Source organism: Mustela nigripes, chromosome 9, assembly GCF_022355385.1.
Source record: "Mustela nigripes isolate SB6536 chromosome 9, MUSNIG.SB6536, whole genome shotgun sequence".
Classification (NCBI taxonomy): Eukaryota; Metazoa; Chordata; class Mammalia; order Carnivora; family Mustelidae; genus Mustela; species Mustela nigripes.
Window position 1 is genome coordinate 59,528,172 of NC_081565.1, and position 19,210 is coordinate 59,547,381.

Here is a 19,210-nt window from a genome sequence, read left to right on the forward strand (position 1 = left end):
GACATATGCTCCTAAAAAATATAACACACATATTGTAATTGGTGTCATATCCCCACCAAGCATGTATATCAAATATATGCCATATAAAAAGCAATAATGTGACATAAGAACAAAAGTACATGCCATTGTCACCATTTAGTCACTTAAAATAGTAATGTTGTATTGAGTGTCGGTAACTCTTTTAAGCATTCTTAAACTTATCCATACATTATAGGCACAAAACCTATACTGTACAATAAATGTGACAGCAAAACTAATGTGTTAAGTATCAGTATACACATATTTAATTAGAAATATTTCTACTTACCTTAATAATTCAGAAACACATCTAAGGAAAATGTGGATCATATACTGTTTTGAAAAATGCCAATCCAGAGTATTTGAACATTTGTTCAAATGGCTTTTTATTATTATTTTCAGTAAAATCCTTTGGCCAAATATTATCATTCTATAGTTCTTAGAGTAATATACAAATATTGAATCACCTTTCTTATAATAACTATTTCAGTTGCAAATATTTGAAGGTTTACGGAAGACCTTCAGGAATTCAAAATCAGGAGTCACATGAACTAATATCTTGTTCAACTTCTTATCTTTGTTTTCCAGGCTCTTGTCATTCTCTACTCTTGCTACCTCAAAAATAAATAAATGTAAGGGTGAATTCTGTAGGCAAAAAGTAAATCAAAACAAAAATAGCAAGTGGAAGAGAGTGAGGAGAATGCATCCTGACTCATTCACTCAATTAGGCATTCATTCAGTTAACACTGCTAGGCAGTATTCTAGGTATTGGGGTTACATCTGTAATCAAGTACAAGTTTCTGACTCTTGAAAAGCTGTCACTCCAGAGATTACTATACTTTTTGCCTTTATGCTGTCAAGGAAAAAGGGTACAAAAGTACTGATCATTTGGGTGTTACATTCTGGGTTTTCTCTCAAAAGTTAGCTGGTAGTACGAGTTTAAGTATTGCTGATACTGAATATAGACTAATATTATGATAGTAAACTACTTTAAAAATTTGTGAATATAGTTTAATAACATCTTTGAAAATTAACTAAAAACATGAATTTGAAATTAATTAAAATTTTATTCATTTTTACCTTAAAATTCTTGGTTGGATTATTTTGGGTTTTTTAAAGATTTTATTTATTCATTTGAGATACGCAGAGAATGAGAGAAAGGGAGAGAGTGAGAGCATGAGTGGGGGGAAGGGCAGAGGGAGAGGAAGAAGCAGGCTCCCCTCTGAGCTGGGAACCAAACTCAGGGCTAGATCCCAGGACCTGGGGATCATTATCTGAGCCAAAGACAGATGCTTAACCATCTGAACCACGCAGGTGCCCCTAGATTATTATTATTATTTTTTAATTATAGTAATATTATCTAGTCTTAAAACTGAAAAACAATATTGGTATTATTGTTCCATAGTGATTTAAAGCCATTAAATATATTCTAAATTGTGTTCTTTTCAGTGTTGGCATTTAGTTGTATTGTGTATTTCTTGAAGCAAGGAGCTAATTGGCCAAACTCTTGGTTATAGTAATAATAATAATTGCAATTAATGTTTTTTGAGGGTGCTAGATACATTCTGAGAACATTAGTGGAGTAGCTCATTAATCTTCTCAGCAAACTCATGAAATACAGTTACCCAGCTGTACAATACAACCCAGTGATATTTATTCCCATTTTCCACATGTGAAAACTAAAGCAAAGAGAGGTTATGCCATGCATCCAGGATCACATAGCTAATAACTGGCGGGTTTGAACACAAGCTTCAAATCACAGGGCTCTAATGTATTTCTGACAAAATGGGATTTGTCCCCCTATGCATCTTACTGTACAGCCTACCCACTTCAAAAACAATCTTTTGTTATGATTTAATCTAATCAAATCTTCAGTAGATAAATAATCCTCATTCCAATATAGAATTTATGGATCTTTGTAATACCTTAAAGATGATGGGTATTCACTGTCCTTTTTCCTCTCAGCCTTACCCAAACCTCCAGGAACTCCTGTAGTGACTGAGAGCACAGCCACAAGCATCACGTTGACATGGGACTCTGGGAACCCTGAGCCTGTCTCTTACTACATCATTCAACATAAACCTAAAAATTCTGAGGAACCTTACAAAGAAATTGATGGGGTGGCAACGACACGCTACAGTGTGGCTGGACTAAGTCCCTACTCGGATTATGAATTCAGGGTTGTTGCTGTCAATAACATTGGGCGGGGACCTCCTAGTGAGCCTGTGCTAACGCAAACCTCAGAACAAGCACCATCCAGTGCCCCACGGGATGTCCAGGCGCGGATGTTAAGTTCAACCACCATTTTGGTACAGTGGAAGGAGCCTGAAGAACCAAATGGACAGATCCAAGGATACAGAGTTTATTATACAATGGATCCCACTCAGCACGTCAACAACTGGATGAAGCATAATGTAGCTGACAGCCAAATCACTACTATTGGCAACTTAGTGCCCCAGAAAACATATTCTGTCAAAGTTCTGGCTTTTACCTCAATTGGAGATGGTCCTCTTTCTAGTGACATACAAGTCATCACTCAGACAGGAGGTAAGTCTGATTGTGGATGGGGAGTAGAGCAGGAGGGAAGGAGTAGCCACTAAGAGGTGTGAATGGTGAAAACAAAGACAGGACAAAGATAACTATGAATTTTAATCTTTGAGACTTAGAGTTTCTAAATGAGGTTAAGATAAGGCATCTGGAGCGGGATAGGCATGGACCCCTGAAAGACTACTTTTATATACTTAAAAGTAATACTTTTAAGCAGAGGGATGCATTTTTTAAAAAAATTGTACCCAAGTGACTTGAAGATTTTTCTGAATGAGATAGATGAATGGACCCTCCATGCAGCATTTTGAGAATAGAAATATGTTGCTTTATACTAGTGACTCTGATAGAATACCCCTACAAAATTATTTCATTTCATTTCATTATGAAATATGAATTATTTCATTATTTCATTATGAAAGATTGGGTGGTTCAAGATAAAGTTAAAAATAAAACTGTCAGGGAGCCTTGCTCCCTTACTTACTTACTTACACATTTAAATGTCTTCTATTTTCCAGGAAGCTACCCACTGGGGGCATATATATATACTAGGAGCATATATATATGCTCCTAATGGATTTTTGAATTTTTTTCTTTGTATGGTTTCATGGGTGGAGAAAGACAGTTGTCAAGATCCTAGATCAAATGTTGGGGTCTCGTTGACTCATTTTCATCGGCATTCAGGCAGATATCACACTATTTTATGGAGAAACCCTTGGCCATTCTAGTGATTCTGTTTTCATAAGCGGATATGAGACCTCTCTGGCCTTTGATTCAAAGTGATCAATTTTGCCTTGGGTTGACGATATGACATAGCAACTTTCTTGTAAAGTTTATTCTTGAACATGTGTGAGCTATTAATTTAACTCCTATGAGGTGTTGGCATCTTGTAACTTGTGTTAATCTCAGTGTTTTGGGGATGCCTGTGTGGCTCAGTCAGTTAAGTGGCTGCCTTTGGCTTGGGTCATGATCCCAGGGCCCTGCGATCAAGTTCCACACTGGGCTGCTTGCTCAGTGGAGAGCCTGCTTTTCCCTATACCTGCTGTTCCCTCTGCTTGTGCACTTACTCTCTCTCTGACAAATTAATAAGTAAAATCTTAAAAAAAAAAAAAAACTCAGTGTTTTGGTGGTATGCTATTGGTTTGTTCTGAGAATATAGATAAAAAACATATTAATAAAAAACCATATTATTGGACATAGCTATAATCTCTAAGTGTAACTCACTGGTAATCTTGGGAATGAATTCTCTGATGGGTTAGGACTAGATAAACCTATGTTTAACCCTGACTTGTTTTCATATTTTATTCTTTATGAATCATGCCACTGAGAGTGTTTACCTATTTTCTCTAGCTACTAGAGATCTCAGAATATATTTACAGTCTGCTTCACTTTGTTTTATTTTTATACTGTTATTGGGTTCCTGCTATTTGTTCATGGATATATTATTTTCTCTAATAATATGAAAGATAGCTGTAATATATATATATATATATATATATATATATACCTTGCCACAATTATACTAAAAAACATCCATATATTTTCCCTACTTGAGTTTTATATTTCTTCTGTACTTATTTGCTATATTAATACATGGGAAAACACTGTAATTAACTTTTCCATATATCTTGTATTAGAAAGTATAGAAATCTGAGCATCTTGTCCTCCTGTTCTTCTTCTTGACTAAAACTGGTCAACTATTATGACATTATTTTTTATTACACTATTTTAGCAGATTCCTAACCATTTAAAGTTAAAAGAAAGTATATACAAAGAACATATACTTGTGTTCCGCTTTCAGTTCTTCTAATTTTTCAGTGGTGATATAGTTTTTCTTTTTTTAAAGCACTTTTTTTTTTTTAAAGATTTTATTTATTTATTTGTCAGAGTGAGCACAGGCAGACAGAGTGGCAGGCGGAGGCAGACGGAGAAGCAGGCTCCCGCTGAGCAAGGAGCCCAATGTGGGACTCGATCCCAGGACGCTGGGATCATGACCTGAGCCGAAGGCAGCGGCTTAACCAACTCAGCTACCCAGGTGTCCCTATGGTGATATAGTTTTTAAAGATCTATTTATTTATTTGAGAGAGAGAGAGAGAATTGCAAGGAGGGGCAGAGGGAGAGAAACTCAGACTCCATGCTGACTATGGAGCCCAGATATAGGGCTGTCCTACCACCCATGAGATCATGACCTGAACTGAAATCACTAGTCAGATGTTAAACTGACTGAGTCACCCAGGTGTCCCTCAGTGGTGATTTTTTTAAAATGCCTAGTTTCAGAGTAATATAACCAGAGTTTATATCCAGTATACCATTTTTAGCTCTATAACCCTGGACAATTTTCTTCACTTCTCTGAGCTTTAGTTTTCTTACCATCAAAAATAATAACCACCTTATAGAGTTTAGAGGTAGTATTTGGTTTCTAGGGCTCCTGTAACAAAATACCACAGACTGGGTGGCTTGAACAACTTTAATTTTACTGTCTCTCCCTTCCAATGGCTAGAAGTCTGAGATCATGGTACATGGAACTTGTTCTTTCTCAGGGCAGCTTCAGGGCTTCTCTCTTAGCTTCTGTTGGTTTGCTAGCAATCTTGGCTGTTCCTTGCTTGGAGAGGCATCACCCTGATCTCTGCCTTATTGTCACATTGTGTTCTCTGTGTGTGTGTGGCTTTTTGTCTCAATTTACCCTTTTCATAAGGATTCCAGTCATAATGGATGAGGGCCCAACCAAGTGACCTCATCTTAAATAATTACATCTGCAAAAATCTTATTTCCAAATCAGGTCACATTCTGAGGGTTAGGAATTTAACATATAAAATTTTGTGGAATACACTTCAATCCATTGCAGGGTGATAGATTAGGTAATGGATAGAAATAGTTTATAACTTAGTAAGTACTATATAATCATCATCATAATAAAAACAGCTACATATACTGGTACTGTGAGTGTTGCATGTACTAATATTGCTACCCAGTTTGGTAGATGTGGAATTACCCCATTTGCCAATGAGTAAATTGAGGATTGAAGAAGATTCAGGAACTTGTTTTGTGTGGTCATAATGTTGGTAAGTGGGAAAGCAGAATTTAAATCCAGGCACCCTAGCTACTTTAAAGCATTATTATTTTTAAATTAATAATTTGTTTTTGTGATAGTTTCAGTGTCTGCTAGATTTTTGTGCCTACCAGGTGCTCAATAAACAGAGTAAACACAGTCATTCATTTATTCATATCTTTATTAAAGAATTATATATAATTTACTTCTAAAATATTTGAGGTAGCTGTTATATTATCCTAGTACAAAAGTACTTTAAACTATTTAGATATTAAAAAAAAAGGTTTATCTGAAAGTAGAGAAAGGAATGCCTCTTTTCATAGGTTATTATACTTGATTGGTAAATTTGGTTCTAAGTTTTCAAACCACAGATTTAAACATAAGAATCCATAATGTTTTATAACTTTTTTCCCCCTGATATCAGGAAGATTTAGGTATCTTAGATACCAGATACTTCCTGGAAACAAATTCACCTAAAATGTAAGAAGCCTTGGGAATCATGAGAATCTTTATATTCAGAACAGAGAAGACAGACAATAATGCCTTTTGTCACAGTTTATTTAAAGATATAGAACTGATGTTAAATAGTACATATTTGGTTTTATCTATCACAAGGACATAATATGACATAAGTCATAACCCATAACTTACTTAAGACAGTGCTACAATAGATACAATTGAGTAATGTGATCCAGGGACTCTGAAATTGGAAAAATCTGGATAAGTGGGTCACCGATGCATTAGAAGAGTTGTTCCCAATCTCTGAGTATTTTTACATTATTTCCAAGAACCTTGTTTAATAGTTGTACTTTTAATACCCATTGATTGAGAAGATATATAATGACATAATGACTTGTGCCTGCCAAGATCAATAGGCTAAGAAAACCTTCCAAAATAGCACAATGATTTGATCTGTTCCCTAGCTTTAATTAACAAAGGCCATTTGATGTTAGTGGACACCTGCCAAATACAATGATATTAGTTCTAATATAATTAATGCTGAGCTTCTCCTTTTTTTTTTTCCTTGCTGACTAAATATTTCTTAAGATCATAGCTAGGGAAAAACATAAAATCATTGTGGAATATTCTTTTAGAGGGTCTATAGAAAATTTGAGGATATAATTATTTTTACTACAATTTTATCTTTCCAAGCCTATGAAAATTCACTAAGATGTATAAATTTCTCAAGTATATTTTAATTTCATAGATACAAAGATATAAATGTCTATGTCTTCTATATCTAAAAGATGTTCATTTTTTTAATCTTTAATTCGCTGGCAACAATAGTCCTATTTTTGTTTAAAATTGGACTCTGAATTAATTATTTTCTAGAAACATGGGTTAATCTTCCAATTTTTCCATAGCTTTAACTCTTGGCAGTGCGGTCGCTTGCCACTAGTTTACCTTAAAAATATGGAGAATGCAGTATATGGTCCTTGTCAAAGGAAGAATTTATATTGTGCTAGAAAAAGATATCTACTATTAGAATACACATTTTGAAAGGATGTCTTTTTGTACATTTTTATTATATAGATTATTATAATAGGAATATATGGTAACTGTATTGTATAAAATAAGTACAAATAAAACTGTGATACAGGATGTAGTAAATTACATCTAAAACCTAACGCCCTAAAATGTTGCCTGATGCTCATGCTAATTGAAGCCATTATAAATCTGTTGAATCCTGTCTTTCTTTTTTCTTTCTTTAGAAAACCTCTAATTTTTCTGTCCATTTAATAGAATCTTGGGTAAAGTCTACTGATTTCTATGTGTATACTTTACTAGTATAGGCTTTTAGAAGGAAAATAGTTATGTCTGTTTACTAAATAAATACTGAGTAGTACCGACCTTAAACTTTTTGAAGAAGCTGATTCTACTCCAAATGCTGAGCATTGCCGGAGGGGGGGGGGGGGGGGATAACAAACAAACAAACAAAAAGAAAACTATGATATTTAAAGACATGACATTTTAGGTTTCTAGAACTTACTAAATCATTTCATTAGTATATGTCAACAGGTCTAAATAAGCGAATTAGAAAAAGACTAATTTCCAACTTCCTAGCTTCTGAGTCCAATTTAAATGCCTTCTTAAAATAGTTTTAGCAAAGGACCTAAAAGAAGTTTGAGTAAAGGAACTCTAGATGTAAATTTAACTTTTCACACTGATAATTTAATGACAATTGAGAATAAAATGTGTGCAGGTACTTGCCTATTAAGTACTTATTTTATCAATGACATATTTTTAGCACTTATAAATCAGACTCCTTGTTTTGAATTTTGCTTTGTTTTACTACCTTTATAACTCTGGCCATTGCTTTTATTATTGTTGTTATTTATCAACATGCTAGGTACATTTTCAAATGTGTACCTTATTAAAATACTAAGCATTTTAGCAATAATGACTTAACTTTCTCTGATAATAGTTCATATTTATAATATGGCTAAGTGAAATTGTTGGCTATCTACTTACTACATGATAACCCTTTTCTCCGTAGAGATATTTACTTAATTTTACTTAAATATTGATTTCTTCTAATATTATCAGCATTTCAGATGACATACGGATATTCTTCATCTCTCTTTCATTCTTCATTCTTTATTTGAGTGGCTCAGATATTTATATGGAATATAATAGCAGTACTACTCAAATACTTTACATTCACCAATGGGATTATAATCTTGTTTGGGAGACTTGATAGTTCATGTTTATATTTTCTTGTGGACATTAAATAATCAAGAAGAAAAGTATAATCTTGATACCACTTGACAGAATACAAACATTTCTTGAATATAGGTTTAAGGAAAAATTGTAAGTTCTACCTCCCTTTCCTCTGTCCACATCTAAATTCTAAATTTGGCTTATGGTCAATAATATCACATCTCCCTTGCTAATGTAGAACGATTGCACTGAAGTTTCTGGATGGGCCTTTTAAATTTTTTCCTTGAGTTTCCAGAATCTCAGAGTTTCCTATAAAATTTATGTTCAGTTAATTGATGAGGAAAATGCTACAACACAGAAAAGTTCTTAATAGTAAAATAGACACAGACAAACAAGAAATGAAGATGAAAGAATGACAATAACTTTGAGTTGTAAAGACTGTAAGAACATTTGGAGATAGAATCTAAAGCCACCATAACTGACCGAACATGAAGTACTCTCTGTGTTTCCAAATAGTACAGAGAAATAAGTAGAAGAAAAATAATAAAGTACAAAGAAATAAGACCGTTTGGAGCCCCCTGAAGTGCTTCTTCATATACATATATTATCATTAAGACTACTATGTTTGAGGAATATAAAACTAAATCCATTAGTTTCATAGCTTTTTTCCTTTACTTTGATGCCTCAGTTTTATTCTGGTTATTTCAACATGGCTAAATGACTTTGAGGAAGCAACTCTAAGTGAATCTTCAATTCCCAGTGAGATCTAAGTAGTGGCACTTTAAGGTGTTTATGAACATAGAGCCTGATATAATAAAAAAGTCTTTTAAAACACTGATCCATTTGCTGGATTTTGCCAGTAGACACATAATTTGCCCCCTATCGTGTTTTTCAATTAATTTAATTCAATTAATTTCCAATGGTTAAAAATTGAAAGATTTTACCTAGAAGATTCACTGTCAACTTCTTCTTCTTCTTTTTTTTCTAAAAGAAGAAAAAATTCCAACCTTTCAAACAGAAAACACCTTGTGTAGACTTTTTTCCCTGCCTTCAAAGATAAGCATCTCTGGAGGTATCCTCAAACTACGGTTGGGTTTAAATTCATCACTGTGCTAGGAGCTGAATAAAAATATCACGAAGGAGCTCTTGGGTAGCTTGGTAGGTTAAGCATCTGCCTTGGGCTCATGATACCCCGGGGCCTGGGATGGAACCCTGAGTTGGGCTCCCTGCTCAGCAAGGCATCTTCCTCTGCCCGGCCCCCACCATGCTGCTGACCTGTGCTCTCCATCGCGTGCACGTGCTCGAAGATTAATAAAATCTTAAAATCACCAAGGTGCTTGAACCAAAAGAAAATTCCCCTCTGGTTCAGCTGTGACTCCAGACAGGATCCACTGTCAACTTCTGTTGAAAAATCAGAAGTTCAGACAAACTTGGACCAGCACTGCACAAAGCTGCAATCATTTGGTGTTGAAAACTATCAATGCCTTCAGGTGTGCCAGGCACTTTCCCATTGATCCCAGACCCCACCTGGTTTCCATGCTCTCTAAGTGATCTGCCTGATACCTCTGGACACTGTCTTTCTTTCTTTCGTTCTTTCTTTCTTTCTTTCTTTCTTTCTTTCAGATTTTATTTATTTGAGAGAGTGAGCAGGAGCAGGGAGGGAGGGGCAGACAGAGAAGGAGGCTCCTCACTGAGCAGGGAGCAGATGGAGGACTTGATCCCAGGAACCTGGGATCATGATCTGATCCAAAGGCAGACACTTAACAGATTGAGCCACTCAGGCACCCTGGACATTTGTATTTCTACCACAATTTAACATCTATTAAATTACCCTCCAGACCACTTCAAAAGAAGAGCAAGATAGAGCAAACAAGGAGAACCTTGTATATATTATTTGAAGTTTCTTGACCACTACTTACTTTGTTCAAGAATAAAATGAACAGTACACCCTCTGAAGCTCTGAGCCTGTTTAACTCATTATTTAGAAGGAGAAGTGTCTTACTAGATTTGGAGGGTCAGATGAAATTTGTGTCACTAAACAAGGATGAAACATTGAGGCCCACTGGGAATTTGCCCAAGACAAATTAAAAGCAAAAAAGGTAAACAGTTTAAGAAAAAGTTAATTAGATTTCCAAGATGTTTTCAATTAATGTCAATTTATTATTAGCATTAGACAGGGAGGAAATACATAACAAGCAATTATTATCCTGAGAGCAGCCCTTTAGTTCTGTTCTTGTTTTTAATTCTTGACAATACTGTGTTCCAGTTTGGTTAAGTCAGGAGTTATCACAAAGCTTTCTTCCTTCTCAGACTTGTGGAAGTTGGGAGAAAGAAAAAAGGAAACAAAAGTAGATAGAAAGAAGTGACCACACACATATGTGTATGTGTGTGTATTTTTAGGCTTAAGAACCCCTTTAATCTTCGGAATATTAACATCTAATCATAACGTCCCCATCTGTTTGATTGTTCTTGGCCTCCATTGTTGCTCCTTCTAGCATGTTTGGTATTTCCCGTTTAGAACTAGTGTGTTCTCTATTTACTTTTCTATTTTCCTGTTAATTTTTCCCTCTTTCCCCCTTCTTTTGCTCTTGCTCTTTGATTTTCTTTTGACTGAGTAAATACTTACAGAGAAAAAAAAAAAAAAGAAAAAAGAAAAAAAAAAGATACCCTGTTCATAGATAGAGGCATCAAATTAATGAGTATCTTGGGACTCCTGGGTGGCTCAGTTGGTTAAGCAGCTGCCTTTGGCTCAGGTCATGATCCCAGAGTCCTGGCCCTCTGACAAATAAGTAAATAAAACCTTTTAAAAAAGAGAAAGTTAATTAGGGATTTAGAAGTAATTATTTATAAGTGATAGTTTTCTTTTTTTTTCTTAACCTCTTTTTCAAAATGTGGGTTGGTAAGAAAAAATACTACATAATTCTGGTTTACCAGTAGGTTTTGTTAATGTAGCAAAGGTGGGATTTTATAAACCAAACTGGAAATAATTTTAAAAGTGAAATGCAGTGCTAAAGAACAAATTCCCAGTTGTAAAATAGCAATGGTTTTTATGTATTTAGCACTTGTTATGATTTAGACAATATTGATTACAAATGCATTATATAAATCATCTTATTTATCACAATAATATTATGAAGTAAGTTTATTATTTGTGACATCAGATTTATTATCAGATTTATGCTCTATTCTATGTGTGATAACTCTCTATCTTATATAGATTTTAAACTGATCAAGAACAAGTGCCATGTTAAAAATATTCTTGTACTTTGAAGGAGGAAAAATGGACTATAAACAATGTTAAGGACCCAGCTGTCTGTTAAGCTACACGTGTTTACACATTTGGAGAGGTTTAAATGGATGCACTAATGGAAGAGTTTCTGAACACCCATGGTGATGATGAACTCAGTCCTTTGCCTTCCTGTTTTTAGTGCCAGGGCAACCACTAAACTTCAAAGCAGAACCTGAGTCTGAAACAAGTATTTTGCTGTCTTGGACACCTCCACGTTCAGACACTATTGCTAACTATGAACTGGTCTACAAAGATGGGGAGCATGGAGAGGAGGTAAGACTGTTTCTCACCTTCTGGTCATGCACTATATTGGGGCCTACTGTACTTTTGAGTATTTGCCAAATTTCTGCCCAAAGGTCAGACATTTGTAGAGGACTTTTGTAGGAAAGATTTCTTCATCAAAGAAGGAACTTGACCAAAAAAAAAATCAGAATATTGATTTCAAGACTTTGGGGGGTAGAATGGGGCAAAGACCAACACCAAAACAGCTCTTGTCTCTATTTCCAGGTTTCTGAGCTTCTTCTGAAAGTATCTAAAAGAATATACCCTATGAGACTTAGGGACCTCCTTTATTTCTCTTCGGCCTTATAGTGCTTAAGTCATCATATAGCACTTAAGTCAAACGACTCCAAGGCTTTGGATGGATGGATTTATCCAAGCTGGTGTCAGAGAAGGCCCAGTAACAAATGTTTATTTGTGTGCCAAGAGTTATTTGATATGAATGGAGTATATATAATGTTTGAGTATGCTATGCCAATAAAACAATTGTAAACTGAAGAAGTCTGGCAATTCTTGATAGTTACTGAAAAGAGAAACAATATCAATGTAACTAATACATACATTAAGAGATATAATAAGGATTTCACATATATTAACTTATTCAGTTCTTAAAGTGGTGCCATGAGTCAGTTTCTACTTTTAATTAATTCCACATATAACAAAATGAAGGCACAAATAAAGTTAAACAGATTTCCCCAAATCTCATACTCCTGAATGGCAGAACTAGGATTTGAAAATCTAAGCAGTCGGGTTCCAGAATCTATCTTTTTTTTTTTTTTTAAGATTTTTATTTATTTATTTTGAGAGAGAGAGAGACAAAGTGAGAGAGAGCATGAGAGAGGAGGTCAGAGGGTGAAGCAGACTCCCCATGGAGCTGGGACTCCAATATGGGACTTGATCCCAGGACTCTGGGACCATGACCTGAGCCGAAGGCAGTTGCTTAACCAACTGAGCCACCCAGGTGCCCCCAGAATCTATCTTTTTAACCAATAGTGTGTACTGCCTCTTGGGTGTACTTTGCATAGATTATAGAAATCAGTATTAAGATACAGCTAACATTTTCATGATGGGAATATATGGTATTAATGAATGTTTTTCTTTTATTACTGTGATATCGAGTCTGGAACATTAAGACAAAAATGTTGGTGAAACTATATGTGAAAACTCAATCCATACAAGTCATTTTACTGTACCTTTTCGTTCTTTATCTTAAGAAGATCTTCACAAAGCTAGTTAACCCCTAACTTTTAACAGAAATACCTTTTTCCTTTAAAACACTCACATACTAAATGAAATATTATCAGTTAACTTATGGTGCATCATTCTGAATGCTGCAATAAATTAATATGTTCCTATAAACTTCCATCTTATTACAGCTGTTTGAAATGAGCAGAATCTCCAAAGACCAGGATCTAAATGCAATGCTTTTAGAGTTAGCTAACAAAGCCATGAATTAAGCATTCAAAAAGCTGTATAATTGAAATGCAGCTATAACTTAAAGTACTCAAGTTACCATGACTGGTGTTTTTATTAAGACATAATTCAACATTAATTTATTTTAAATCCTTGCCACTACCCAACTAAAAAACAAATCAGATTAAAACAGTGCAGGAGAGTGGCGCTCCTTTGAGAATGCTGTAGATGTAGGTGCGTGAGTGTTGGCACACCTACTCTGTTTTACAATTGTTTCTTTGGGGATTCCATTTTTACTTACCATTTGGGAAATCTAAAATTTCGAAAAGCTCTTGTGTTTGTGAGCCAGAATACCCTAGGGATGTTTTCTCTAGTTTTATATTTGAATTCCCCTTGAACGATTTCTGTTTGTGTAAACAGCAAACTCTATTCGATGAAAAGCCTTGAGATTATTTATGCCATTACTAGATTACATATTAGTATGTATTTTAAGGCTTACTACAGGCTAATGTTCAATCTGAGATTGATTATCCATAGCTCTATTTTTGCTAAAACGCAAGTCAAATCTTAAGCATGAAAAGTAAAAGTTACAACATTCAATTAAAGAAACCTTATTTCAAAAGCCCTTTATGATGTTAAAATTTGCTGAAAAGTTGGTGCCTTTTTTTCTCTAGCTGTATGCTCCGTAGTCACAAAGAAAGTTTTAAAATGATTTTAAATCTGTCTAGAGTGATGATATGGCTTCATATAAATTATCCACCTAGTAAACATCTGATTCTTATCCCTTCAGAACTTTGCAGTTTCTGAGCTCCTGTAGCAATGTCATAGAAACTGTGCACTGGTTTCTTTTGCTACTTCTGGCCATATCTTCTTTGCCCCAATTCAAATTACAGAATGTCATGGGAGATAAGCTAGGCAATCTATTCACTTGAAATTGCACCCATTGACTAGACTCCACTACAGGGGCAGGTGCCAGTGTCTGTTGTGGGCTTTGTCTCCGCAACACATGCACCTTAAGGCATGAGTGGTGGCCTCTCAACTTCCCTCCTCTTTTACCGATTTGGTCACTGCATCATCATTAGAAAGATTTCTGGCTTCCATTGTTCTGGTTGCCTTATTTATAGTAGAAATGTGCCTTTAAACACTGATATTTTCCTTGTATAGTTCCCCTGGTACAATCCTACTCACTGTTGATTCTGTTTGTGATATTTTGATGACTTTATAACCACAGTGACAGACATCAGAGGTTGCAGGCAGTGTGCTAAAAATATTTGCATGAATCTTAACAAAAATGACCCAGTTCTTTTGTTACTTATCCCCAGCAACGGGTTACCATTGAGCCAGGGACATCTTATAGACTGCAAGGACTGAAACCCAACAGTTTATACTATTTCCGTCTGGCCGCACGCTCTCCTCAAGGCCTGGGTGCTTCCACAGCTGAAATATCAGCCAGAACCATGCAGTCAAGTAGGTGTCTCTCTTTGCTTCCTTTCTTCCTTTTTCCACTAGGAGGTATTGCGGCCTCTTTTCGCCTGCCAACAAACAAATGGGCTAATTAATAAGTTTGACAGTCCATAGTTTCTATGCTAGTACGCATCCAACTTTGGAGATTGTATGACCTATGTTGGTTTCCAACTTGGTCCAAATAGCAGATACCATTCTCCGCCTTCCTAAACTGAAGGAAGTTGGAGGAGTTAGAAGACTTCTGTGAGGAAAATGAATGAAGGTTCCACCAGGTCCTGTGTAATGACGTATAAGGCTATAAAGCCAAATTTTGGTTCAGAGCACTGCCAAATAATTACAAGAGGGCTTCACAAATTCAAGAGGTAACAAAGACCAAACTTTTAAGTTTTTTAAGCACACGGGTTTTTTTTAATGTTTATTTGTATTTATTCATTTATTTATTTTAGTCGGGGGGTGGGAGAGGAACAAATGGAGAAAGAGAATCTTAAGCAGGCTCTACACCTGCTCAGAGCCAGATGTGCGGGTCCATATCACTAACCTGAGATCATGATGTGAGGTAAAAATCAAGAGTCGGAGGCTTAGCCCAACTGAGCCCCCCAGGTGACCCGTAGGCACACAGGTTTTAACTTTTCTAATAAACAGGTTTTTATTTCATGTATTTTTTTTCCTACTCAGAGAAAAGCTCAACTCTTTATTACTTATTAACTTCCCTCTTATTATGACTCAACCTCCCTATTAGCCCTTATTATTATTTGACTACTTTATTATTAACTCTTGAGGTAGTACATGTGGAAATTTGGAACATTCATAGAAAATCTGTATTTGGACAAATTCGGAACAGTGGAAAAATCACAAGTAAATTTGCAATCCTAAATTGTATTTTGTTTCCTCAGGTTTAATTTCTTTTTGGAACTGTTACCCTAAAGCATAGTTGTGTTTATCACAAGGGGGGTTCATTGTGTCCAGGGAAGATTGCTTTCTGTAAAGTATTATATGGAGGTTTATGTTTGATGGAAAGTTTGGTGACTTATATATGGTTTGCTCTTTATTAGTAAATGTCTATAATTAGTCTATTGAACTACCATTTACCTTGAATTGAATAATTTATGGAGTTATTTCCCTACGTATTTTTTGATACTGTATGTTTTATATGTGATTTTTGATGGTTATATATGCAATAGATACGTGTTATCTCAATACATTGAATTTTATAAAGAGGATGGTCTGCTGACCTTAATATTAGACCTATCAGCGAACATGAAATTTATATTTTCTAAGAAATGAATTTTCTTTCATATAAACAAGTCTAAATTCTATAGAAATTCAAAATCTTCCAGGATTTTTTTGAAGATAAAAGTTATATTCTTTCTCTTTCTCAAAACATGACTAGTGGTATGAAAAGTATTAGGATCCTATTACTTAATCCATTAGTGATTATAGCCTATTCCCATAAAATTCCCTTTCTTTTAAAAGAAAGAGGCAAGTAAATTAATGCAGTTTTGGATTGGGCTTTGAACTCTGGGCAGACTAGTAAGTAATATTGTAGACGATAACTCTTAAACTCAGACATTTAATTAGAAGAAATGTGACATGCTTCAGCATTCTGTTTTGCATGGTTTGCAAAATTGACTTTTTTGCATGCATGCATGCATACATACATATCTATTTACATGCATAGAGACAGAACAGACATTTTATAACCACACCAAAACTTATCTACTTTTTTACTTTATTACAGTAAAAGTTTCAAGAGATGTTGAATATATTCTCATAGAATAGGAGGTCTGAAGGTACCAATGTAGTAAAAACCAAATCAGCTTTTTAAAAAGAATTACAAATGAGTCCTTGCTATTACATGAACAACTTAATTTTTTATGAATAGTGATAATGCATATGAAATAGTTTTATAATTTGAAACATAAGAATGTGTATTCAGAATCAATAAAGATGATAGATATTCTCATGATTTTGCAAATCTTACTCCAAATTTACAAGATTGTCTTATGAGAATTTCCTTTTCATCAGTACAGGGAGCTTTCATTTTGATTGACAATAATGAAGGAACCCAAGACATGTAAATTAAAGAAGAATGATAATCCTGTAAGCAATTAGATACACCTGATGCTACATAATATTAAGACCCACAAAGTCTAAGGAAATATCCAAACTACATGTTCACATACACAAAATTAGAAACGATTTATTCATTCTATCACATCAATTGCCTATTTAAAATAAATAAATATAAATATCTTATCTTTCTGATTTGTCCTTTAGGAATTATATATTATTAACTTTAAAAGTAAAAGTAATTTACTATAACAGTTGCATTGCTCTTATTGCTTTTTTAATTTTATCAAATAATGTTATGTTTGGGTAATTTGATGGAAAATAATTGCTCAGAAAGTGATGATTTTATTTTAGAATGGACAATAAGAAAATTTCTCTTTTAACTCTTATGCAAATTCTACTTTATATGAACAATTACATACAAAATGAAAAAAAATTTGCACATAAGTCATATCTTTTCCAGATGGTTCTCAGGATTTTTAAAAAATATTCCTTTTTAATGGCTGTGTTACTGACACTTTGTAAGGGATAGATTTATTAATTTTACCAAAATTTGTTGGTGGAATCTAATTCTTTACTTGCAATGGTGTCTCAAGAAGAGTTAATAAATTTTTTTAAAAAGCTGAAAGCTGATGTAGGGTAAGTACAAGTTACAGTCAGAATCAACAAGCCTGACATTGCCCTCGGGTAGGTAAATCTTGGACTATGCATTTTCATCCTTTAATGATTTTGCATGCTCAGTGTATACGGGCTATAATCAATGCTAGATTAACACCTTTCCTTAAAACTGGTCAGGTTGACTCCGTTTTTTGCATAGTCAGAGGGAATGCTTTCATATTTGGGCTTTTCTTTCTTTTCTTTGTCTTTAGTTGGAATTGGTGGAAGGGCAACAGTTATTGCAAATTTTTATACCTTTCACAAATGAATACTGTATATGAATCACCCTCATTCTAGAATGTAGAAGTGAAAGCTTGAAACAGCATCTGTGAAGCATCATCAGATTCTCATGTAACAAATCTTGCAATATTTACAGATTTTTTTAAGTTGGGTAGTCTGTACAGTAGGGTGGGGGAATACTGAGAGATTGGTTTAGAAGAATTTAAATTGCAGGTAGGTAATTTTATTTGAGGCTCTATTATCTCAAGGTTTCATGTTCACATATTCCCCCCACCCATTATTTAACAATTATTTTTGGTCATTTATTCATTTTTTGGTTTAATAATATTACTAAGCCAAGGTACATAAATTTAGTTTTATTTTAAGTTTCAAAGCCTTATTTTCATTTTGTCCTATTGTTCGTTTATTTATTTTTGCCTTTTCTTTTGTTTTATCATTTTTTTTTTCCAACCACTCCTATCCTTTCACTCAAACCCTCCTTTAACTCACTACCAAAATAAGAGCCGTCAGCTCCTCCTCAAGACATTAGTTGCACCAGCCCAAGTTCCACTAGTATTTTGGTAAGTTGGCAACCTCCACCAGTGGAAAAACAGAATGGCATTATTACTGAATACTCCATCAAGTACACCTCAGTGGATGGAGAAGATGACAAACCTCATGAAATTTTGGGCATTCCTTCGGACACTACTAAATACCTTTTGGAACAGCTGGAAAAATGGACTGAGTACCGCATCACTGTGACAGCCCACACAGACGTCGGCCCCGGCCCCGAGAGCTTCTCCGTGTTGATTCGAACTGATGAAGATGGTATGTTGCCTCTGCTACGTCAGTTTACACCCTTCTGACACAATCTTGGTCTGCTGTCTTTTGATAGGCTAACAATAATCAGTTTTTCTCTGCTCATCTTTTTTTTTTTTTTTTTTTTTTTTACCTGGCATCGCTCAACTTCAGTAGTTTTTGCAAAAGACCTATCTTTGCGGCAGCCTGAGAATTTTTTTTTTTTTTTTTTTTCAATTTCAACATAGTAAGTTGCTTCCCTTTGAAAGGACAGTTTGCTCATATGACCTTGTAATCCAGGCCATTCTCTGTACTTCCGTCTAAAGTCTTCTGCGTTTTTCTTGGCCTTTTTTAGTCACTTCTTTTACATTTTGAAGTTAACTTTTCAAATCTGCCTTCTTTTCTTCTTGTTGCCTTTTTGTCTTGCATATTTCAGAGACACTGATGCTCGACATTCAATTTTTGGCATCTGTTGTTTGGAAAACCTTTGATATGAGAAAAAAAAGAAGAAAACCGATATAATCAAGAATCTTTTTATTCTGCTAAAAAGAAATCTTTAAAAAAACACACAACAATCAACAACCAGTTTTTGTTATTATTTCAGTGCTACTCCTCTTTGTGCTTTAATGCTTTGGGCCTCAAAGCATCTTCCTTGGCTTTTGTACATTTTTTACATGTTTTTCTATTTCTCTGATACTCTTTTTTTCTTCCATTTTTTTTTTTTTTTTTTTTTTTTTTTTTTTTTTTTT

General features: G+C 34.6%; 1 protein-coding gene across 34 annotated transcripts in view; it reads left to right on the plus strand.

The window, feature by feature from the left end:
- Positions 1-19,210, plus strand: part of PTPRD (protein tyrosine phosphatase receptor type D) — a 525,037-nt gene that overhangs the window by 341,425 nt on the left and 164,402 nt on the right. For 21 of the 34 annotated variants that reach the window (XM_059411633.1, XM_059411644.1, XM_059411635.1 and 18 more), the window contains 4 exons: positions 1,984-2,565; positions 11,701-11,834; positions 14,576-14,720; positions 18,186-18,491. In XM_059411633.1, the coding sequence (XP_059267616.1) occupies positions 1,984-2,565; positions 11,701-11,834; positions 14,576-14,720; positions 18,186-18,491 (1,167 nt within the window). The remainder of the gene's footprint in view (positions 1-1,983; positions 2,566-11,700; positions 11,835-14,575; positions 14,721-18,185; positions 18,492-19,210) is intronic. The other 13 variants (XM_059411651.1, XM_059411653.1, XM_059411656.1 and 10 more) reach the window with 1 other exon arrangement.